We start from the raw sequence: 24,696 nt of genomic DNA on the forward strand, positions 1-24,696 counted from the left end.
TAACAAAACAAAGAGGGGATAAGGCTTATCTTCCAATAGGCAAACTAACCCAGCTATAATCCCTCACGTGGAGTCACTTGTGGTCGATCATCATCAAGCGCACCGCTTGGTCGAGGTACTCGCACTCCATCGCCAACCTCTGAGACATCATCCACGAAATAAGCGCCATCCGAGACAGCTGCCCGACTACAGGCCACAGTTGTGGGGATGGGAACCAACGCCGCGCACGACACCTACAGTGGATGTTATTGTTACGTACTAACATTTTATCGAACAATTTCTGTGTCGTCGCAACGCACTAGCTGAAAAAGGTTAGAAATAAAAATAAACTAGTACAATATCTGTGCATTGCGATGACACATAAATTATTCCATAAAATGTTAGTACACAAAATTATATCCCTATCTTTATGACCGCGGGCTGCAGCCGAGCGACCGCCTCGAGTGGCACTTGCTCCGTGAATGATGTTGTCGGGGACCATAATTAGGGGTACCCTCAAGACGCCTAATTCTCAGCTGGTAACCCCCATCAGCATAAAGCTGCAGAGGCCTGATGGGTGCGATTAAGTCAGGGATCAGTCCATACGAGCGACTCGATCACGCCTCGCCCGAGCCTAGCCTCGGGCAAGGGCAGCCGACCCCGAAGGGTTTCCGTCTCGCCCGAGGCCCCCTTTTAACGGCGGACACATCTCCGGCTCGCCCGAAACCTTGCCTTCGCTAAGAAGCAACCCTGACTAAATCGCCGCGCCGACCGACCGAGTCGCAGGAGCATTTAACGCAAAGGTAGCCTGACACCTTTATCCTGACGCGCGCCCCCCGGCAGAGCCGAAGTGACCGCCGTCACTTCGCCGCTCCACTGACCGGTCTGACAGAAGGACAGCGCCGCCTGCGCCACTCCGACTGCAGTGCCACTTGACAGAGTGAGACTGACAGGCAGTCAGGCCTTGCCAAAGGCGCCATAGGAAACTCCGCTCCGCCCGACCCAGGGCTCGGACTCGGGCTAGGCCCCGGAAGACGGCGAACTCCGTTCTGCCCAACCCAGGGCTCGGACTCGGGCTAGGCCCCGGAAGACGGCGAACTCCGCTCCGCCCGACCCAGGGCTCGGACTCGGGCTAGGCCCCGGAAGACGGCGAACTCCGCTCCGCCCGACCCAGGGCTCGGACTCGGGCTAGGCCCCGGAAGACGACGAACTCCGCTCCGCCCGACCCAGGGCTCGGACTCGGGCTAAGACCCGGAAGACGACGAACTCCGCTCCGCCCGACCCAGGGCTCGGACTCGGGCTAAGGCCCGGAAGACGACGAACTCCGCTCCGCCCGACCCCAGGGCTCGGACACCGCCCTGGCCTCTACCGACGACCTCCGCCTCGCCCGACCCCGGGGCTCGGACTCGGCCTCGGCCATGGAAGACAGACTCGACCCCGGCTTCGGAGGAGCCTCCACGTCGCCCGACCTAGGGCACAGGCCCGCCACGTCAACAGGAAGCGCCATCATCACCCTACCCCGAGCCGACTCAGGCCGTAGAGAACAAGACCGGTGTCCCATCTGGCTAGCTCTGCCAGATAGGCAATGATGGCGCCCCACTAGCCCTGTGACGACGACGGCTCTCAGCTCCCTTACGGAAGCAAGGGAACGTCAGCAAGGACCCAACTGCTCCGACAGCTATCCCTCCGCCAGGCTCCGTCGCTCCTCCGACAGCCACGACACCACACCAGCTGGGTGCCAAGATCTCTCTGGCTGCCACATCGGCATGTACTTAGGGTGCTAGCTCTCCCCCGCTAGACACGTAGCACTCTGCTACACCCCCATTGTACACCTGGATCCTCTCCTTACGCCTATAAAAGGAAGGACCAGGGCCTTCTTAGAAAAGGTTGGTCGCGCGGGGACGAGGACGGGACAGGCGCTCTCTTGGGGCCGCTCGCTTCCCTCACCCGCGTGGACGCTTGTAACCCCCTACTGCAAGCGCACCTGACCTGGGCGCGGGACGAACACGAAGGCCGCGGGATTTCCACCTCTCTCACGCCCGTCTCCGGCCACCTCGCTTCCCCCCTTCGCGCTCGCCCACGCGCTCGACCCATCTGGGCTGGGGCACGCGGCACACTCACTCGTCGGCTTAGGGACCCCCCGGTCTCGAGACGCCGACAGTTGGCGCGCCAGGTAGGGGCCTGCTGCGTGTTGACAAGCAGTTTCCCGTCAAGCTCCAGATGGGCAGTCTCCAACAACCTCTCCAACCCGGGACAGTGCTCCATTTCGGGAGTCTTGAGTTCATGTCCCTCGACGGCAGCTACGACATGATACTCCTTCCACCGCCGCGCGACGACGACAATGGCGGCCGACAACCCGCCCGCCGGTGGCGGAGTCGACGACGTCTTCCCCGCGTGGTGGAAGAACAACATTCGAGCTCGCCCCGTCCTCTCCCCCGCTATCGGAGGAGGAGGCGGGGCGACCAAGGCCGAGCGGGAGGCCGCGCTTCGTCGGCTGTCGAGCGAATCGACGTCCCCAGCGCCCCAACGGGGGGCGCGTCGGGTGTCGACCTCGCGTTTGAGACGAAGGCGAGCGCCGTCCCCCCACGACACGCCAATCCCGAGCAAGTGGACGACGCCAGCACGCTCGCGGAAGGCCTGCAGGACGTCGCCCTCGTACCTAAGACGACGGCGCGATCAGCCCCCGACGTGACTATGTCGCTCCTCGTCGACCAAAAGGTACTGACTGATTCCCATCCTATGTCATTTCGACTCGACCTCAACCCGCCTAGCGACCTCGCTTTGGCAGGCGCTCCCGTTGAGGCGAGTGCAACCCCTCTGGGGTTTCGTATGCGGTCGCCTTGGGACCGATTGACGGACGTCTCGACCTACGGGCCCTCTGGGTCCGAGGAAGATGACGATCCCAGCATCTGTTGGGATTTCTCTGGATTTGGCAACCCCAGTGACATGCGGGACTTTATGACCGCATGTGACTACTGCCTCTCCGACTGTTCCGACGGTAGCCGCAGCCTTGACGATGAGGACTGCGGCCCAAGCCGCGAATGTTTCCACGTCGAGCTAGGGGATCCCTCCGAAGGCAACCATCTCGGCATGCCGGAGGACGGTGATCTCCCTAGGCCGGTGCCTCGCGCCGACATCCCGCGGGAGCTAGCTGTGGTCCCCGTTCCGGCGGGGGGTCACGACCCATAGCTCGAGCAAGTCCGCGGGGCGCAGGCCAGGCTCGACGAGGGAGCAGGAGCGCTCGAGTCGATCCGCCGGGACGTCGGGCAGGTATGGGCGGGCCAACCCCCGGCCGGAGAAATACGTCACCTGCCCCAGGGTTTCCAGCACCGCGTCGCCAACGACGTCAGGGTCAGGCCGCCACCCGCATCCAGCGGGGTCGGTCAGAACCTGGCAGCCGCAGCGATGCTCCTCCTCGCGATGCCGGAGCCATCAACCACCGAGGGTCGGCGAATCCACGGAGAGCTCAAGAATCTTCTGGAAGGCGCTGCGGCCCGGCGGACCGAGAGCTCTGCCTCCCGAAGGCAGGGATACCCCTCGGAACCTCATGCCGCGACTTCCCGGTTCATGCGGGAAGCCTCGGTCTACACCGGGCGCACGCGCAACACCGCGCCTGCGGCCCCGGGCCACCTCGGCAACGAGCACCATCGTCGCGACCGTCGGGCCCACCTCGACGAAAGGGTGCGCCGAGGCTACCACCCCAGGCGTGGGGGACGCTACGACAGCGGGGAGGATCGGAGTCCCTCGCCCGAACCACCCGGTCCGCAGGCCTTCAGTCGGGCCATCCGACGGGCGCCGTTCCGGGCCCGGTTCCGACCCCCGACTACTATCACAAAGTACTCGGGGGAAACGAGGCCGGAACTATGGCTCGCACACTACCGCCTGGCCTGCCAACTGGGTGGAACGGACGACGACAACCTCATCATCCGCAACCTCCCCCTGTTCCTCTCCGACACTGCTCGCGCCTGGTTGGAGCACCTGCCTCCGGGGCAGATCTCCAACTGGGATGATTTGGTCCAAGCCTTCGCCGGCAATTTCTAGGGCACGTACATGCGCCCCGGGAATTCCTGGGACCTCCGAGGCTGCCGGCAACAGCCGGGAGAGTCTCTTCGGGACTACATCCGGCGATTCTCGAAGCAGCGCACCGAGCTGCCCAACATCACCGACTCAGATGTCATCGGCGCGTTCCTTGCCGGCACCACCTGCCGTGACCTAGTGAGCAAGTTGGGTCGCAAGACCCCCACCAGGGCGAGCGAGCTGATGGACATCGCCACCAAGTTCGCCTCTGGCCAGGAGGTGGTCGAGGCCATCTTCCGAAGGGACAAGCAGCCCCAAGGCCGCCCGTCGCAAGAGGCTCCCGAGGCGTCTACTCCGCGCGGCGCCAAGAAGAAAGGCAAGAAGAAGTCGCAAGCGAAACGCGACGCCGCCGATGCGGACCTTGTCGCCGCCGCCGAGCACAAGAACCCTCGGAAGCCCCCCGGAGGTGCTAACCTCTTCGACAAGATGCTCAAGGAGCCGTGCCCCTACCATCAGGGGCCCGTCAAGCACACCCTCGAGGAGTACGTCATGCTTCGGCGCCACTTCCACAGGGCCGGGCCACCCGCGGAGGGTGGCAGGGCCCGCGACGACGACAAAAAGGAAGATCACCAAGCAGGAGAGTTCCCCGAGGTCCGCGACTGCTTCATGATCTACGGAGGGCATGCGGCGAATGCCTCAGCTCGGCATCGCAAGCAAGAGCGCCGGGAGGTCTGCTCGGTGAAGGTGGTGGCGCCAGTCTACCTAGACTGGTCCGACAAGCCCATCACCTTTGACCAAGCTGACCACCCCGACCACGTGCCGAGCCCGGGGAAATACCCGCTCGTCGTCGACCCCATCGTCGGCGACGTCAGGCTCACCAAGGTCCTGATGGATGGGGGCAGCTGCCTCAACATCATCTACGCCGAGACCCTTAGGCTCCTGCGCGTCGATCTGTCCTCCGTCCGAGCAGGCGCTGCGCCCTTCCACGGGATCATTCCTGGGAAGCGCGTCCAGTCCCTCGGATGGCTCGACCTTCCCGTCTGCTTCGAAACGCCCTCCAACTTCCGAAGGGAGATTTTGACGTTCGAGGTGGTCGGGTTCCGAGGAACCTACCACGCGGTATTGGGGAGGCCATGCTACGCGAAGTTCATGGTCGTCCCCAACTACACCTACCTGAAGCTCAAGATGCCGGGCCCCAACGGGGTCATCACCGTCGGCCCCACGTACAAACACGCGTTCGAATGCGACGTGGAGTGCGTGGAGTACGCCGAGGCCCTCGCCGAGTCCGAGGCCCTCATCGCCGACCTGGAGAGCCTCTTCAAAGAGGTGCCAGACGTGAAGCGCCATGCTGGCAACTTCGAACCAGTGGAGACGGCTAAGACCGTCCCCCTCGACCCCAGTGGCGACGCCTCTAAGCAGATCCGGATCGGTTCCGAGCTCGACCCCAAGTAAGATGCAGTGCTCGTCAACTTTCTCCGCGCGACCGCCGACGTTTTCGCGAGGAGTCCCTCGGGCATGCCCGGCGTACCAAGGGATGTCACCGAGCACTCGCCGGATATTCGGGCAGGAGCCCGACCCGTCAAATGGCCTCTGCGCGGATGACACCCGGGGGCTGCGCACACCCCCGGGAAAGGCCGCTTGTCATCGTCGACGTTCTGGAGCCCGGAACGCACAAGCTGGCCGGCGGTCAAGGCGGGGTCTACAGCAACGCTTGGAACGTCCGACAGCTACGTCGCTTCTACCCTTAAGACGTTTTCAAGCTGTTCGTACACCTCGCTCCCGCGCAAGTCTCAGTCATCAAGGAAGGGCCGACCTCGCCTCGGCAGAGCCCGACCCTCCCTCGGGGGCTAAAAAGGGGGAACCTCCCTGCGTCAAGACTGGGTGTACCTCTCCGCGTCCGAAATTTTCGATCAAAAAAGGCTTTTTGCGTTCTCCCGGCTATATCAGAAGCAGGGCCCCAAGGAGCAAACGTGGGTGCATGTAAGTGGCAATGCCGACTGGGCCGAGGGATTCCTATGCCTCCGGGTTAAGGACACCCTCACTCGTCACCCGCCACGAAAAATGACCCCTGCTCGGGAAGCCACCCTATTATTGACGAACAAAGTCGGACACGCAAAATAAAAGGAAGAGTGCGACTTCATGCAAAAGAAGCAAAGTGTTCAGGCCTCGGCGGCCACAGGAGGACGCGCGCACATCCAACAGAAACTGGTCCAACAAGAGTTAGGCGTCGCCTTGGGAAGGAGCCGCGCCTTCAGCTCCGTCTCCGCCTCTGGTGAGGTCCATCTCGGCTTCCGGCGACGGCGCAGGGGGGAGGATTTCCGCCTCAAAGGTGGTCGCCAGCACTGCGCTCGGACTCGCGGCGACCGCGTCGAGCCGCTGGATTTCCGCCAGGGCAGCTTCGTCTTCGTCAGGAAGACAATACCCCTCGCTAACCCGCTCCAGGTCCACAACGTAGTGGGAAGCGAGCACGGCGAAGGCCCGCCTGACGCCGTGGTGTAGCGCCTCGCGGAGCCTGCCGCGCGCGTGATCACCCAAGGCTTGAAGGCAGCTTTGAGGGGAGCTTCCTGAGGGGACGTCGCCGGAGCCAAGGACCCGATAAACGTCCGAGATGGCTTCGAACATGGCCATGAAGTCGGCTTCCCTCTGCTCGGCCGCCCCAGCAAGCGCCTCGGCAAGCGCCTTGGCGGACTCCTCGAGGGCGGACTCGAGCTCTGCGAACAACCAGAAGAAAAACCTCAAACACAAGCAGAGGAAACAAACAAGAGCAAGAACCAAGGATGGTCAAGGCTTACCCCCGGCCCGGGCACGCTGCTCCGAGGTCGCGGCCTGGGCCACGGCTAAGTCGGCCGCGAGGGTGTCAGCCCGGCTTTCGGCCTTGGCAGCCCGGCCCCGAGATCGGTCCCGCTCCTCGACGACCTGGACGAGCTCCGACCGCTGCCGTTGCACCTCTGCGCGCGCCACGGCCGCCTCTGTGCGCGCCGCTGCCGCCTCGGCTCTCAGGTCAGCGCAGAGCAACTGGAGGTCCGCTACCTCGGCACCCTGCTGGGAAAGGCACACAGTGGCCCTGGCAAGCGAGGTCCTCAGGGACCGCAGCGAGCCCCAGACATCGACTTCGCGGCGGATGAACGACGACTTGGCGGCGCTCCGACCCGACAGATCCTGAGGGAAGGAAGCAGGGCATCACGAAGAACGCCTCGGTCACAGAAGAAAAAACAAAGGTATGCCCGAAACCGTTACCTTGAGGAGTTTGGGGACGTCCCCGCAGAAAACCTCCAGCAACGACTGGAGCGACCCCACCGTTGCTTCGGCACGCTCGCGGAGCTCGTCCCAGGACTGGTCCTCCCGTTCATCATCGAGAACGAAGACGGGGTCCGAGGCCTCACGGGTCCGGAACCGGAGCAACTGGCGCCGGACCTCGGGGCTCCACCGCACAGCGACGAGGCCGTCGCCCGGCAGGACGAGTCGTGCCTCCTCGCCCGCCTCTTCCGAGGCACCGGGCGCCAACATATCAGCCGACTCGGCGTCGGCAGCAACCGGACGCTCCTCGACCGGGACAGCGGCGACTTCGGTAGCGACAGGCGCCGGCATGGCCGGCACCACCGGTGGGCTCAGGACCACGTCGGCGTCAGCTGCCTCTCCTATCGCAATGGCCGCCTCGGCAGAGGAGCCGACCTCGGGAACCTGCTTCACGGCGACCGGCGCCGTCTGAGCCCCCTGAGGTGGAACGCCGTGCGAGAGGGTCGGTTGAACGGCAAGGCCCGAAGCGGCGCTGGCCGCACAAGCCGGCGTCGTCTTAAGTGCCTTCCGGGGTGCCAAGTCGGTCAGCCCATGGCTTTGCTTGCTGAGGAGAAAAGAAAAATCACGGCCGGAGCCTATGAATGGAAAGCCAGGACGAAGACATTCCGAGATACTTACCCGCTCCGGGCCATGACCCACCGTGCCTGTGGGGAAGTCTCTTGGATCCCGGCCCCCGGAACCGCCGCCGAGGCCCGCTTCGCTGGCAACTTCGGCGCCGCCCTCGCTTCAGGCACCCGGGGAGCAGACACCCTGGCCTGGTCCTCCGGGGTCACCTCGGCTCTTCCAGCCGAGGTGTCAGGAGCCCTCTCGGGTTGCCCTTGCCCCTCAGGCCGGGACCCTGACGCCCCGACTCCGGGGACTGACGGCGTCAACCCGCTCGGGGGCTGGCTCGACGGCTCCTGGCCAGACCCCAAGCCGGGACTGAGGCCGAGGCGGGCGGCCACGTCGTCCTCCTCGTCATCATCTTCATCATCGTCGTCGTCGGGCGTTTCTGGCGATGGCTCCCTCGGGAGCCCCTCCCTCTCCTGCTGGCGACGGCGCTTTTCCAAGGCGTCTCGAGCCCGCCTCCGCTCGCGGGCCCGGGCCTTTTCCGCGTCCTTCTTCTTCTTCCTCTCCTCCGCGGCAACCCGCCGCGCTGCTCGGGCCACCGCGTCCTGCGGGACCCGAGGTAGGGAAGGCTTGTGCCACCCCACCTCCTGAAGAGGGGGGAAAAACCTCAATCGTAAGAACCCGGAGCGACCGGATGTATGAAGAAGGAAGAAGCGGACACTTACCAGAGTCACGCACCCCTGGTCGGGGCGCATCAAAGGCTGGGAGAAGGCGTGGGAGTCCGGCTTCCCCAACGCGGCGGACACCCGCCATCTGAGGGCGTCAAAGGGAAGAGGATCAGGGGACATCCGCGAGCCCTCCCAGTCGGCCTCCGGGGTCATCTCCCAAAGCGACAGCCGCCGCTCCGCCAGGGGAAGCACCCTCCGACGGTGGATGGCGGCAATCACCCCCGCAGCGGTGAGTCCCCCTTCCCGCAACGCCTCCAAGGCCTGGAGGAGTGGTTCGAGGTTCTTCTGCCTCTCGTGCGGGGTCCCATGGCGCCAGGCGTCGGTGGCAGCGGTGACTACTCGCTGGGAGAACGGCGGGAGCAACTCGCCGTCGTTCCGGAGGTAGAACCACCGGCGCTGCCACCCCTTGTTCGAGGACGCGAGGATGGCAGGAATATACAGCGACGCCCGCGACTGCCTCAGCAGAAGGGTACAGCCACCGGCCCGCACCGCTGCACGGACTTTCCTCTCCCCCGTCGGCGAGGCGAAAAGCTCCGCGCAAAAGAAATGGGTCCACAAATCCCAATGGGGGGCGATCCCCAAGTACCCCTCACACACCGCAACGAAGATGGCGGCCTGCGAGATGGAGTTAGGGGTGAGGTTATGCAACTCCACCCCATAGTGGTACAGGATCGCCCGCATGAAGCGGCCCGCCGGCACGCCGAATCCCCGCTCGTGGAAGGAGACAAAGCTCACGATGTACCCCGGCGGCGGGGACGGAGCGGCTTCACCCGCGGGAGGAATCCATTCCGGTCGCTGCTTATCGGTGAGGGGACGGAGCAAACCCTCGCCGACCAGATCTTCCAGGTCGCTCGCTGTCACCGTGGAAAGGGGCCATGGATCACGCGGCGGAATGATGGTCACCCGCTCAGCCATCACCAAGCTAAAAGGGATGGCGGCGCGAAGGGCAGGAAGGGCAGTTCTCTCTTCTCTGGCTAGATCTCTCGGGTTGCGAAAACCTAAGGGGCAGGCAGGAAGCGGAGCAAAGAACCGTCACCGGACCCTCTCCGGGGTATATAAAGACCAAGGCGAAGACGGTTCCAACGTTCCGCCCGGACCGGACGCGGGATTCAAAAACGCGAAGCGAAACGGCCGTTCCTCGAATGGCTCGCGCACGCGCAACGGCCGCCCCGCCAACTACTCGCCCCGTCGCATTAACTTCGCGGCTGAACAGGCGGCGCTTCTGGCAGGAGCAGCGGGCGACGCTTCGCCTTCGCCGAAACAACCGCGCCAAAAAAAAGGTACGCCGCATCGTTCGGTTTCGTATCCTTTTTCCTTTTTTCCTCTTTCTCTATCTCTTGCGACAGGGACCGGGAAAGGGGGATACCCCGAAAGGGATCCTTCCCCGTGAAGGAACCAGGCTCCGAGCCTCCTTACTGATCAGGGGTTCGAAGGCTGGCCCCTCGAAGGGTTCAACAACCGCCTCAGATCGCGTGGGCCCTACACCCACTACTGGTCAGAGGTTCGAAGGCCGGCCCCCCGAAGGGTTCCACGGCCGCCTCAGGCTACTCGGGCTCCGCGCCCATTACTGATCAGGGGTTCGAAGGCTGGCCCCCGAAGGGTTCACAGTCGCCTCAGACGCCGAGCGAGGGATGACCAGGGGTACGTTCGATACATAACCAAGGCTCGGGCTACGCTCCCGAGGTACCTTAGGACATTTCCGAGACCAGCGGGAGCGATCTTGTAACGGAATCCCATCAGAGGGAGGCATCGAGCCCTCGAACCCCGTCGCCAGGGGACCGGGTCCGGCAGATCACCCGCAGGTACTTTTGGGCGTGCCTCTGGGCCCCTAGCCGACCCCCAACGAACGGGGCACGGACGTCCACTCGGATTACCCGCTTGCAGCTCACTAGAGACACCATGTTCGGTGCCCATCGAGGGTAACATGGCGCTCTTCCCCCCTCCTCCTTGCGGAAAGGCGACGTAGGGGCGTATGTAAAAAAGCCGAGTCTGTCCCTGATCGCCCTCTCGCCCTGTGCGGAGGCTCGGGGGCTGCTCTCGCAAACCCGGCTCCGGCCGAACCGTTGACAGCATCAACATACCAGCCCGAGAACTTGGGCCCCGACCGTGCACCCGGGCTACGGCCAGTTCGCATGAGGGAACCACCAGACCAGCCGAAGCATTACGCAAGGCATTAAGACCTCGAAGGAGTGAAACCACTCCTCCGAGGCCTCGGGGGCTACACCCGGCGGGTGCGCTCGCGCGCACCCACCGGAACAAAAATGCAACCGAGAAAGGCTGGTCCCCTTGCAAAAAGGTGCGACGAAAGCCTCCAAGCGAGTGCTAACACTCCCTTCGAGGCTCGGGGGCTACTGTCGGGGACCATAATTAGGGGTACCCTCAAGACGCCTAATTCTCAGCTGGTAACCCCCATCAGCATAAAGCTGCAGAGGCCTGATGGGTGCGATTAAGTCAGGGATCAGTCCATACGAGCGACTCGATCACGCCTCGCCCGAGCCTAGCCTCGGGCAAGGGCAGCCGACCCCGAAGGGTTTCCGTCTCGCCCGAGGCCCCCTTTTAACGGCGGACACATCTCCGGCTCGCCCGAGGTCTTGCCTTCGCTAAGAAGCAACCCTGACTAAATCGCCGCGCCGACCGACCGAGTCGCAGGAGCATTTAACGCAAAGGTAGCCTGACACCTTTATCCTGACGCGCGCCCCCCGGCAGAGCCGAAGTGACCGCCGTCACTTCGCCGCTCCACTGACCGGTCTGACAGAAGGACAGCGCCGCCTGCGCCACTCCGACTGCAGTGCCACTTGACAGAGTGAGACTGACAGGCAGTCAGGCCTTGCCAAAGGCGCCATAGGAAACTCCGCTCCGCCCGACCCAGGGCTCGGACTCGGGCTAGGCCCCGGAAGACGGCGAACTCCGTTCCGCCCAACCCAGGGCTCGGACTCGGGCTAGGCCCCGGAAGACGGTGAACTCCGCTCCGCCCGACCCAGGGCTCGGACTCGGGCTAGGCCCCGGAAGACGGCGAACTCCGCTCCGCCCGACCCAGGGCTCGGACTCGGGCTAGGCCCCGGAAGACGGCGAAGTCCGCTCCGCCCGACCCAGGGCTCGGACTCGGGCTAAGACCCGGAAGACGGCGAACTCCGCTCCGCCCGACCCAGGGCTCGGACTCGGGCTAAGGCCCGGAAGACGACGAACTCCGCTCCGCCGGACCCCAGGGCTCGGACACCGCCCTGGCCTCTGCCGACGACCTCCGCCTCGCCCGACCCCGGGGCTCGGACTCGGCCTCGGCCATGGAAGACAGACTCGACCCCGGCTTCGGAGGAGCCTCCACGTCGCCCGACCTAGGGCACATGCCCGCCACGTCAACAGGAAGCGCCATCATCACCCTACCCTGAGCCGACTCGGGCCGCAGAGAACAAGACCGGTGTCCCATCTGGCTAGCTCTGCCAGATAGGCAATGATGGCGCCCCGCTAGCCCTGTGACGACGGCGGCTCTCAGCTCCCTTACGGAAGCAGGGGAACGTCAGCAAGGACCCAACCGCTCCGACAGCTGTCCCTCCGCCAGGCTCCGTCGCTCCTCCGACAGCCACGACACCACACCAGCTGGGTGCCAAGATCTCTCCGGCTGCCACATCGGCATGTACTTAGGGCGCTAGCTCTCCCCCGCTAGACACGTAGCACTCTGCTACACCCCCATTGTACACATAGATCCTCTCCTTACGCCTATAAAAGGAAGGACCAGAGCCTTCTTAGAAAAGGTTGGCCGCGCGGGGACGAGGACGGGACAGGCGCTCTCTTGGGGCCGCTCGCTTCCCTCACCCGCGTGGACGCTTGTAACCCCCTACTGCAAGCGCACCCGACCTGGGCGCGGGACGAACACGAAGGCCGCGGGATTTCCACCTTTCTCACGCCCGTCTCCGGCCACCTCGCTTCCCCTCTTCGCGCTCGCCCACGCGCTCGACCCATCTGGGCTGGGGCACGCGGCACACTCACTCGTCGGCTTAGGGACCCCCCGGTCTCGAGACGCCGACAGATGTCCTAGAGGTTGACAATGGAGCGCGAGCATATCTACCGAGTAGGGCGCTTTGTGATGATCGATAATAGATAGATCTACAAGAGGGATTTATAGTTGGGTTAGTTTGACTATAGCAAAATAAGTCTTATCCCCTCTCTATTTTATTAGACGAGAAACGGGGGAGAAATAAATCTACGTACGTGATCCACGACACGCGAAGATATTTGGATTGAGTTAGATTAAAAAAAAAATACTTCTTTTTTATCAGAGACGATGTGAAAACTTAAAAACCAGTGCTTTACGTAGCAGAGAGTGCTTCAGAGAAGAGAAGAGAGAGTGACTATATTATTTTTAGGAAATAATACTCCCTTGATTTTTTTATTTGTCGTCGAACAAGTCAAAAATGAATTGGTGAGCGTCATATATAAAAAACTAGAGGTAGTATAATTTTAAAAAGGATTAATAAAAGTAAAAAAATTCCAACCGCACACGGCACCTCCTCTCGTCCGTTCGCCGCCTGGCTCGCACCGCTGACAGTGCGTCAGTCCAGGTCGATACTCCCTCTTTCCAAGATCCGGTCATTCTCTCTCGGGGTCGGCTACCGCCGCCGCCGTACGCCAGGTGCCGACTGCCGAGACCTTCTCCGATCTGTTTGCCGGCGAAGAGCGCCCGCCAAGTATTCCCACCCTCTTCTCTTCCCTAGTTCCCTGTCTGCTGTGCGAAATCGAGTTCTCAAAACTCTAACCTCAGACTATTTGATTAATGTGTGTACACATGTACACCCTTGTTCCTTTAATAGATCTGCCCCTGGTTTCAACCGATTGAACCCCGATGTCCGACGTCGAGAACCCTGGCGTGGGTGGGAAGCCGCCGCCGTACAAGGACCCTGACAATGGGAGTCAGCGATTCCTACTCGAGTTGGAGTTCGTGCAGTGCCTCGCCAACCCTACCTACATCCACTGTACTGTACTGTCCTCCATTCTCTTGTTTCATCTCACCTTGTTGGGATTAGCTAATCTGATGTTGCACGCATCTATAGAACGTTTTCCTGTACCGGTTTGTTACCAATTTTGATAGGGGCTGTGCTGCTAGTAACTAGCAATCCATTGCAACGGACTGAAAATTTTTGTAGAAGTGTGTGTTTGTCAGTAAGTCCCTGCTTGAGAAGGGAGCTAGGAGTGCTTAGGAATTTTTAGTACTAGCCTAAATCCCATTCTCCCCTATTCAAACTGGTCTCGTCTGCATGGGCCTCATGAGCGGTTTCTTATCAATAGGATATGATTGCTAAGCTAAGGCTGTGATATTGTTAGTAGTGTTGCTTGATATCATCATTTTGTGTGCCTCATGGCTCCTTGTTTTTTACTTGAACTTTCTTGTTCAATGCACATCATGTTTGGTACTGCATGGATGATTTGAATGCTCTTTCTTTTCCCAAATAGATCTAGCGCAGAATAGATATTTCGAGGATGAGGCATTTATCGGGTACCTCAAGTATCTAAAATACTGGCAGCGACCAGAGTATATCAAATACATAATGTGAGTGATACCATATTCAGTGGTTTTTTCTGCAACAGAGGAAATGGCTTGCTCATTGTTTTTGCTGATGATGCAGGTATCCACACTGCCTTTTCTTTCTTGAGCTTCTCCAAAATGCCAATTTCCGAAATGCAATGGCACATCCAACAAACAAGGTGATCTTTTGGCCTAGAATCACACGTTCACACTTGAGCACCGTTTTTAGCTTTTGTTTACCGTCTTGCAGTGTCATCCCTTCTTTCAAAACCTAGCTGAAGTTGCTCTGTTGGGCCATATTATTTTGACTTGCTTTCTAGAACCTATAAAAAACAGAAAGTCACACAAACTTGATATGAGTACTTTTGTAGAACTATGCAGCACGTATACTGATACATGTATCGGTATCACAAGGATACTGATACACAGATACAGCAATTTCCTAAAAATTCCCATTCATGAATACATTTTACTATTTTTTAAATAAAAGGATAATAATGCATATTAAAATGGATAGCAATCTAACAATGAAACACCACAATCTACTTAACTATTTAAGTTCTAATTAAAGCACAGCAGGTCTCAATTCTCAAATACAGTAGTCTCAAATTTAAGAAATTAATAAAAGGCATTCAGGTTTGCAATTCAGGCTCGCACCAAGTTCCTATTCCGCATTTGTCTTGCTTGTTTCATTCTCATCCACAACATTAAGCTGGAGATCACCCAAACCAAAAGACACAGCTTGCAATTCAGGCCCATCAAGGGAGAGGTCAGGCACTTCAAGGATGCCAATACCACCAAGTGAATAAAAAAATCTCCTCCCACATCCCACATCATTGTCTCTCCTGTCTTATATGCATCAGTTCTTTTTGGCAGACAAAGACCAAATCTTCAACATGCTCTGAGTTATGGCATTTCTCTTGACACTATGGATAAAGCTATAGATGAGGCTGGTTGGCTAAGCAATTTGGTGGCCAAATTCATCAATAAGGGAATAGGCTGTCCATGAGTTGTCCACAAAGTCATAGGGGAAACAGCCAATCTATCATAGATTGAGTCAGGATCATTAGATTCTTTTGAACAACTAGAGAACCTTGAGTACTCTTCTTTTACTTTATTCAATTTTTCCAGCACGCGAAAGAACTTGAAGCAATTCATCCTCATCTTTTTATATCTCTTTATTCTTGTGGGGTGGTTCATGGCTAGGAACGGGAATGGGTCGGGTCGACCCATTGGGTAGTCGACCTGACCCACAAAAGTAAGGCCAATAGGTCAAACGTCAAAGGGCCGCTTCAAAGTTTAAATTGGCTGATAGGGCCAGAACCTGTTGACCCAATGGGTAATGTAGGTCTACCCACTAGTTGCATAACAATATTTTTCTTGAATTTGTTGGTCTTCGTTATTTTTTGTTTCAAATAAACACGATTAGTCATAACTTATAGACACGTCTATGCTTGGAAGTATGTCGAGGAATATCTGGAAGTATAAATAGTTAAAATACAAAATTGCATTATTAATACTTTGTGCATCGCAGATCATAACCAAAATTCTAAAAAGTGTTAAGCCATTCATGATAACTAGGTTTGAACCATGCATGACTCCCAGCAGAATTTTAGAGTTTTGAACTATGACTAAAATATCATTTTGGACTATGACCAATGTTTCAACCATGCATGCATGCACATACAGGGAGCAACAGCCATTAGTTGGATCTGGCTATGGTGCCCAGCAGTAGCCCTCAGCCCACTCTTGTTTGCAACTGCAAGTAGGCTGAGGGAGCCGCCACTTGGCCACTTGCATTATTTGCACCGGCTAGTTACCTGGTCCGGAACCTTGTGCCCAGCTGCGTTAGTGTCCTGGCGGCCAGGCCAAACCAACCAAGCTGCAGGTCTAGCTAGCTTCCCATTTTCCCCCTCTTCGACGATGGAAACGGGTATCACAATACTTTTCAATCTAATATTTTATCTTTTTAGAAGTGTTGATAGTACTAATAGCCCATAATAATAGAAAATGTTTGGGTTGACCTAGACTACACATTTGGTCAATAAGGACATACTTTAGGTGAAATGGGCTGACCCATGTTCCCTAAAATTGGCCTTGATGCCACGGGGCCAGGTCGAAGGCCAGGGCCGAGTTAGTGCATTTCCATCCCTACACGGCCAACACCTTCATGAAGCCACCTTTTGCTGTAATATTTGCAATTGACAATCTGCCATTATAATTTTAATGAATGAAGAAAAATCTGAATGTGACAAGTTCAATTTTTATTGGTATTATTGGTACCCTGGACTAAGTTAATGGGCGAAACAATGAAGTGGGTTCTTAGGCTGTCTCGAGCGCACATATGGCAGTGCAAAACACTGTTTTGCACTGTAGAATACACTGTTTATAGAACAGAGTTCGAAATAGAGAGTGTGATTGGGGGTGTGATAGGAAGGCTGCTGTTGACAACCTTATGTCATGAATAACCGAGTATTAAGTGTGACACTTCATCATCTTCCTCTCATATTGATCATCGAATCCCACATCTCATACATTAAGTGAAGACATGGTATGTTGGTGCCTGCCACACCTATCATTTCATATATAGTAGTAATCCTAAGAATGTAGTTCACCTTGTCCCATCGTACATCACTTAGTATCCTGTCCTTGACAAGTTGGGCAGTTGGAGCATCATCTCTGTAGACTGTAGATGCTCATTGTTGGAGGGCTGTTTTTACTTCAACAAACCGTTTCAACATACATACAATTGAGGCAAATCTTGTTTCAGCAATCGAAAGTAACTTCAAAAGGCTAAACTCATTGAACATTGAAAGCTGCATGCCATGTTTCATTATGACCATGGTTTAAAAGGCGGCTAGGCGGAACTAGGCGCCCAGCCACCGCCTGAACGCCTAGGCGACTTAGGCGGGCGCCTAGGCGACGCCTTACAAGATCAATTCCCAAATACTATCACAAATTCACAATAGCACAATAGTGGATCTGAAATAGCCACAAAGTAGTTTCTAAAGGAACAATAGCAAGTCACAAAATTTAAAACAGCACAATACCAAATCTGAAATAGCCACATAGATAGTTTGTAATGGCATAATTAATAGTAACTAGCTGCAGTTAGTAATGCAGCAAATATGCTAATGCAATCTAGCAATAGCTACTCTCCCGTCGCTCAAAAATCATCATCAAACTCTCCTGGGATATTGGGTGCCTCCCCTTCTTCACCATCATTGCCACCATTAGATTCATCTTCACAATCTGTGATTTCTGCATCATCATGTGGAACATCTTCTTCATCTTCATCTTCCTCTTCAGCCTCTGACATATTTTGTGCAGCAACAGAATTTCTTCTTGAATACACATTATGGGCTCTTCTTGGTAAGTTTCGGCCACGAAGTGCTTGTGATGCTCCAATGGCATTATCCACAAGGTCCCATGTAAGGTCACACTCACACCCACGCCCACCTTCAGGGACTACATGCAAAGAATCAGCCCACTCATTGTCCAAGTTGAAGTCCTCATGAACCAATGGATCAAAGTTTTTCCCCTTCTTCTGGCGTAGTTTTTGGAACCTAGCTTTCATCTTTCTGTTGTAGGAAATGAATACAATAGAGTTCAACCTCTTATGCAACAATCAGTTTCTTTTCTTTGTATGGATCTACAAAATAAGAAAAGAGAAAACACCTGGTCATTTAATCCTGAAATATTGGATACAAAAGTAGCCAAGTAGGTGGATGAGGACTTGAGGACTTACAAATTCAAAGGTACTCCAACTGCGTTCACAACCTGATGAAGACGCACAAAGACTCACCAAACGTCTAGCAAATCTCTGTAACTCAATAGCACGACCACCATACGAACGCCACCACTCAACTGCAATAACAACACAACAATTTAGCAAGCTACTAGCAACACGTGGTGTCCAAAATATGTTATCATATTCAGCTTCTATTGGACTATCTCCAGCAGCTTACCCGTCCCCATCCCCCATATTCAAATTCCACTCTGCAAACAGTGCAGACTACAATGCAAAACATTATTTGGAGTGATCATATGGATAAACTGCTGGACACGATCTTATGACTTGACCAGCACCTTTGCAGTTTGCGGTGTTGTCTGTAATCATTTGTGCCACATTTTTGTTGACCTACTTCAATAACACACACCCCCAACTTATCAGCATTGTATTCTTTTGATTTTTATTTACTCACCTTGACAATTATCAGCCCTCAAGAACATAGGTGCCTTCTCAGAAACAACAATAAAATCAATCACCTCTGAGGATCTAACCAACCATCAGTGCATTGTGACTCCCTTCTCTGCCCATATTCTCTTTGTGCTCTCCAGCAGAGTCTATGTGCCTCCTTGCTTGCTTCAGCAGCTGCTCCCTAACTCTGCTTATCCAGGAATTATATAACCTTTGCAGGATGCGGCTGCAAGTAAAGGCAAATGCTTCTCGAAGATATAGATTTCACAGAAAATTGAAAGATACCCTCCAGAATAAATTGATCTACTAATTAAAGCGTCCATGTGCTTATGGTCTTCCAATGCCCAATCTTTTTCCAATGCAGAAGCAGGCCCCCTCTTGTTCTTGTTGCTGTTAGTGGTATCACCTGAGCAAGGAGCAGTAGGCAAAGAAATTATTTTTTGCCTTGAACCTCTCCACCAGTTCCTTACACCTTTCAATTTCCTTCCAGATGTCACTAAGCATTTCACATGAAACATTAGGACATTCAACTATTCCTCTTCCTGAGCCATGTATCGATGCAACACAGGTGTAGAATATGGTTAATATATTTATTTGTGTAGGAACTGGTGAAGGAAAGAGCTTTGCATTGTTTATAAATTTTAATAATTTTACTTTTCATCGCTCTTTTATTAATTAAGACTATTTGTAAGAAACTGACACCTACCAACTAATTGTTTGACAGGAGCTTGCTCATAGGCAGCAATATTTCTTCTGGAAAAACTACAGGAATAACAGACTGAAGCACATCATACCGCGCCCTCCTCCTGAACCTGCACCTTCACAGGCACCTGCTACATTGCCCCTACAAGCGTCCGTGCCGACACCTGTAGCTCCACCTGTTCCTGCACCAACATCGTCTATGCCACCTGTGGTAGCAGGTGGTGCATCTGCAATGTCTCCTATGCAGTTTGTAGGAACTCCAGGCACTAATATGCCGAAGAATGACATGAGAAATGCTATGGACAATAGAAAAAGGAAGTATGCACCACCTCCCTTGCAATCATCCAACAGTCATTTTATGAAGTTATTTGTCCATGCATTGTTTTCTTTCCTTGCTATTTTGTCTGTGCTATGAAATCATTGGTGAACTATTATTTTCGAAGGACATGATCCAATTCAGTTTGATTTATGGCCACTCTTCCAATATAGATCATGAAGATTCTCCTTTCCTTACAGGAAAGATGATTGAGACTCTCAACATGTTTTTTCTGAGGGATGCTATATCCTCTTCCCCATTCACTTTGGTTGCTCTTCTTCATTGAAGACGGTGGAGAAATACTTCTTTTACTTCTCTGATCTTTGGCCCATTATCCCAGTAAAATTCATCTGAAGTTCTGTCAACAATGCATATTGAGTCAAGTGTTATTCGTTCCATTGTGCAAATAAAGACTGGATAAAGACTAGTCAATTGAAATGTGAACGTCTTGTAGCTGTGACTGAATCTGCATATTTCTTCAGAGCTTATAAATGTGATATGAATGTTTCATAAAACTACAGTTTGGCTGATGATATGTATACATCTTCATCGCAGGATGGGCTAATTGAAGTTCTTGCGCAACTTTTCAACGGACACTGCCGGATTCGAGCACAGTTGCTGCCTCAGGAGCCTTATTATTTCCTTTTGTTTTAGTGCTGGTTATTTGGCCTTGTAGTTGAGGGTTCGTGAGTTTTTAGAATGGAAGCTTCTGACTTAGAGTGAAGTTAGAACAAATACTCCATGTCGCATGAACTTGCACACGTGACTTTAGGTGTCAGCATTCTCCTGAATGATCATACCATTTACCTTAATGTTTCAGCATATTGCTTGGCAGCAGGAAATATGTACTGTTCATAAACTATACATATGCCCGTTGGCCCCAATACAAAGTTGACATTTTGGCAATATTCTGTTCATACAAAACAACTGTACATGTTTTAGTATTTTTTTACACAAATAACTTAAAAGAATGTTGACTTCAAACAAACGAAGCTATCCAATGTTACTCGGTTCAACCTGTCTCTTGCGTTCGCCAATACACAGGAAAATATATGGTGGAAACCACTTGTTGTAAGAAACATACTTTCGTAACTATTTCTCTACTATACTTAAAGCACTAGTTTTAATGGTCGTCCTGCGTCATATTTTTACAAAAAAGTTCCTACATTTTTTCCAAATCAACTCATCGTAAAATGTTAAAAAGCGATGCAGGAGGTGGGTTATGTTAAAAAGGAGTGCAAGAGGTGGGGTTTGAACCACACCCTGATGTAAAAGAATGGTGAGAGACACTAGACAAAGCTGTCTAACCAGTAGAACATTATACTCAGGTACTAATAATATTGAATATAAATTATATATATGTATATATATACAATATATATACGATTTTTTGTAAAATAAAAAATAATTATGTCGGACTGGGCCAGCACTACGGGCCGAGGCTACGGCCCAAGCACCGCACGACGCTCGTGCCGGGTTGGCCTAGACTCTATTAAATAGGTCGTACCTCGGGCCGGCTCGGCAGACACGGTCCATTTGGCCATCTATACCTCCGCACGATAATAATGGTTCTCGCCTCAGTTGCCACCACCTCGTTCGCCATTCTACTTATTTTCTCTCTCCCCTCATGCCTCCACCTCCGCGCCATCACATTCTCGGTAGAGGACGTAAGAGCATGCGTCTCCTCCCCGTATTTGTCTGACACCAGTCCCGACACCGACTCGCGAAGTGGCTATTGCACGTCCATGAGGATGTTTCACATCATGCGCGCACCATCGTTTTCGCCGTCATCGGACGTCATGTTCGTCTTCCCGGCCTTCGCCCTGTTCTTCCTCCCCAACCTGCTGCCCCGCCCACGGTCGTAGCTGCGAGCCAATCGACGCTCGTCGATGCGGGTACGAGACTAGTTGGTCATGCTCCTGACCTTTCTCCGTGCGTACCGTCGAGGAGGACATGGTGACGCCTGCCACGCTTAAGTTATCTTGGCGATGAGGAGTCTAGGTCTGAGATATCGGACAACCAAGGCCCGTAGCGTGGCAGCAGTCGACATATGCTACGGAGTTGGTGGTGGTGTTGTGTCGCTTCAGCAATTCGAGGGCTGGGAAGACACTCGCATTCTCTCGCCCTTCTCGGATTGACGCTTGGTGCGGGTCTCTCGGATTGGAGCTGCTTCGGCTGGGCTTCTTTCTCCGCTTGCATGCTCTCTCCCTATATATTTAGCGTTATACTACCTTTGTCACCTCCAGATGCCTAGGTCTTCGTCGTGTCCTTCTCCGGCAACGAACAGGTATGTCCGCCTCTTCCCTTCCCCTCTTGCTCTACGAAACCTTGGAAGTGGGGGAGACGAGGGTGGGGGTCTCTGATTTGCTGCCTATGCTACACGTGCATTCATAAAAAAATATTATGCGTAAGAGCGAAGACAATCAATAAAAAATCTTAAGATCTTTTTAGTAGAAAATTTACGTGGATATTGTTGTGAGCCGCCGCAACACACGGGTAACCGACTAGTTTTTTTAAAACTTGACACATATCTACTCACATATAAAAGTTGGGATACAGATTTATTTTTGAAAAATTAATACAAAATCAGAAATTTTAGTTGTATGTGCATCGCGAGACAAAAAATCTAGATTTTTGTCTTCTAGTATACATGCACATAAGTTTTGCTATTTTCATATGTTTTTTTTTTCAAAAATAACTTTGCATCTCAATTTTTGGATGTGAGTTCTGTATGGATGAACTACATATGTGTTAAGTTTTAAAAAAATCAAGTTACAAAAGTGTACTTGCTCAGTTCTAATTTATAATTTATTTAACTTTATCGACACCAACTTTACTGGCTCATCTTATTCAAAAAAATATAATTATTGTTTATTATTATTGTGGTATTGTTTAGCACATAATATATTTTAATTATGGTTTTGGATTTTCAAATTTTCAAAAAAAGACTAAGATGAGTTAGTCAAAATTAGTGTCGAAAAATTAAATAAATTATAAATTGGAACGAAGGAAGTATTTTTTTAAACTAGTTTCCCTACATCCATGCATGTCAGCACAAGACCATTTTGACTCCTGTAAACCCTATCAAACGTTGAAAGCTGACCTCTGTTCTTTCTTGGGCAGCTGGGATGGTGATTGATCCTCCGAATGCTCCTCCGGGCCTCCAATTACATCCCGACATCAGGAGCCTAATAATGGCCAAATGTGCCACTATATAGAGGGAAACCTCGTTGCACCGAAGAAATCACCGTACCATTATGGCTGGTTCGTGGATGGCGGCGCCACGGCCTCTCCTGCTATCGCTGCTGGTCGCCGTGCTAGCGGTGGCCGCGGATGTCGCCAACGCCGGCCACGCCAAGCCCCTGACGCCTGGCGGGCGCGTGGTACACCACAACCACGGCAAGTTCACGGCCGGGCCGTGGAAACCCGCCCACGCGACCTTCTACGGCGGGCGGGACGGGTCCGGCACCACGGCGGGCGCGTGCGGGTACAAGGACACGCGCGCGCAGGGGTATGGCGTGCAGACGGTGGCCGTGAGCACGGTGCTGTTCGGCGACGGCGCGGCCTGCGGCGGGTGCTACGAGGTGCGCTGCGTGGACAGCCCCAGCGGGTGCAAGCCCAGCGCGGCGGCGCTGGTGGTGACGGCGACCGACCTGTGCCCGCCCAACGACCAGCAGTCCGCGGACAGCGGCGGGTGGTGCAACCCGCCGCGGGAGCACTTCGACCTCAGCATGCCCGCGTTCCTCCAGATCGCGCAGGAGAAGGCCGGCATCGTGCCCATCTCCTACCGCAGGGTGGCGTGCACGAAGCAGGGCGGCATTCGGTACACCATCACCGGGAACAAGTACTTCAACATGGTGACGATCACCAACGTGGGCGGCGCCGGCGACATCGCGGCAGTGTCGGTGAAGGGGAGCAAGCGCGTTAAGTGGACGGAGATGAAGCGCAACTGGGGGCAAGTGTGGCAGACCGGGGAGGACCTCACATGCGAGTCGCTGACGTTCCGGGTGATGACCAGCGACCACCGCAAGGCCACCTCATGGCACGTTCTCCCTGCTGACTGGAAGTTCGGCGTCACGTACCAGGCGTCCAAGAACTTCTAAGTAGCCACTTTCCCTCCTCTTCTTCAACCTGCATGCCCGCAAGCAGCCATGCAGATGATAACATGCATCATGCATGCATATTCATTCTTTCGCTCATGCACTCCGATACGGTGCCGGAGTTAAAAAAATATAAATCAATGTGCAAATTCAAATGACATCTTAACCAGTTGTGATCAATCTGAACCGCTAATGCATGCACACACCGAATGAATATACCATCCACTATTGGAACAAGCTGCTTTGTGGAATACTTGGCAAAAAGCCAAATTCTGATAGTGATCTCCACTATTTAGCCCTTGTGTTGCATCAAATGAAGCAACTTTAAGAGTCTCTTTATATTCTTTCCAATTAATATAAATATAGATTTTTTTAAAAAAACCTCCAACAACTTATCTAAATGGCTACCTAAATATAGACATTTTCTATTCCGGGTTTCTCGCTAGCCAAATATAGAAAACGTGAATGACTCTCTAGAGCCCAAACAAGATATAGAAAATGTATTCGAGATTAAAAAATATGGAAAATAATTTTTTTATGCAAATGACTCTAAATGATAATTTAGACAGTAAAATTTAGAAAGACTTTTAGAGATGCTCTTAGCTTTGGGTAGCTCCGGACTTCACTATGTACGGACGATGGCACCACTGCTCCAAGGCCAGGTCTAACGCGGGTCATTACTTGGTACTCAGGGACAGATCTAGCGTTGGGGCTGGTGGGGCTCAAACCCCACTACCGCTCCTGAGCATATGGAGCTCCACCGAAATCCCTCCTAAAATTTAAAATGTATATAAGGGATGCTTGAATGCACTAGAGATAATAGTTAGTGGCTAAAATTAGCTGGAGACATCCAAACTCCCTAGCTAATAGTTCAACTATTAGCTATTTTTAGTAAATTAGCTAATAGCTAGCTAGCTATTTGTCAACTAACTATTAGCTTTAGTACATTCAAACACCCCCATAGTATAATCTTATTACGTATTTTTATGGTTTTATCATGTACCTATGTTTTAATATAATGCTACTTCAAACCATTACATATGTCTATTATAAGTGCTTTATCAATAAGATTATGTTAGTTTAGTTTAGTTTAGTCCCTCCTAAATTTTTCCTACTGTACCGATCATTGGCGTGGTGAACCAGATGCTTGGTACCCACCGATCGAGCTGGTCATAGCGCCATTCAGCTCTACCGGTTGGTTGGCTGGCTATCAACCGACCAATCGAAGCATACCACCTACGTTGGAGCCTGCGCAGTCGGTACATGTTAGGGCCGCGACTAAAACCGAC

The 24,696-nt window shown here is 53.9% G+C and overlaps 2 protein-coding genes across 4 annotated transcripts; both read left to right on the forward strand.

The window, feature by feature from the left end:
• The first annotated feature begins 13,028 nt into the window (after positions 1-13,028).
• LOC100193504 (Mediator of RNA polymerase II transcription subunit 31) lies at positions 13,029-20,213 on the forward strand. 3 transcript variants are annotated; one of them, XM_008653429.2, is made up of 6 exons: positions 13,029-13,252; positions 13,376-13,537; positions 14,016-14,112; positions 14,189-14,267; positions 19,014-19,309; positions 19,508-20,213. In XM_008653429.2, the coding sequence occupies exons 2-6, from the start codon at positions 13,408-13,410 to the stop codon at positions 19,518-19,520; spliced, it is 615 nt and encodes a 204-aa protein (XP_008651651.1). In that variant the 5' UTR covers positions 13,029-13,252; positions 13,376-13,407; the 3' UTR covers positions 19,521-20,213. The 3 variants fall into 3 exon arrangements, with proteins under 3 accessions (XP_008651651.1, XP_008651689.1, NP_001132089.1); XM_008653467.2 differs by having other exon boundaries at positions 19,863-20,213; NM_001138617.1 differs by having other exon boundaries at positions 13,178-13,252; positions 19,014-20,211.
• Positions 20,214-22,560: 2,347 nt separating this feature from the next.
• On the forward strand, positions 22,561-23,585 carry LOC100272562 (uncharacterized). Its single transcript, NM_001147029.1, has one exon. The coding sequence runs from the start codon at positions 22,565-22,567 to the stop codon at positions 23,408-23,410; it is 846 nt and encodes a 281-aa protein (NP_001140501.1). The 5' UTR covers positions 22,561-22,564; the 3' UTR covers positions 23,411-23,585.
• The last annotated feature ends 1,111 nt before the right edge of the window (positions 23,586-24,696 follow it).

This window comes from Zea mays, chromosome 1 (assembly GCF_902167145.1).
Source record: "Zea mays cultivar B73 chromosome 1, Zm-B73-REFERENCE-NAM-5.0, whole genome shotgun sequence".
NCBI classification, from domain to species: domain Eukaryota; kingdom Viridiplantae; phylum Streptophyta; class Magnoliopsida; order Poales; family Poaceae; genus Zea; species Zea mays.

What these genes read in the sequence shown, in the direction of transcription:
- LOC100193504 (NM_001138617.1), top strand. Translation starts at nt 13,408, where the DNA reads ATGTCCGACGTCGAGAACCCTGGCGTGGGTGGGAAGCCGCCGCCGTAC. An exon ending in GAGTATATCAAATACATAAT is followed by an intron (nt 14,113 to 14,188) that starts GTGAGTGATACC and finishes CTGATGATGCAG; the next exon opens with GTATCCACACTGCCTTTTCT. An exon ending in TGGCACATCCAACAAACAAG is followed by an intron (nt 14,268 to 19,013) that starts GTGATCTTTTGG and finishes ATTGTTTGACAG; the next exon opens with GAGCTTGCTCATAGGCAGCA.
- LOC100272562 (NM_001147029.1), top strand. Translation starts at nt 22,565, where the DNA reads ATGGCTGGTTCGTGGATGGCGGCGCCACGGCCTCTCCTGCTATCGCTG.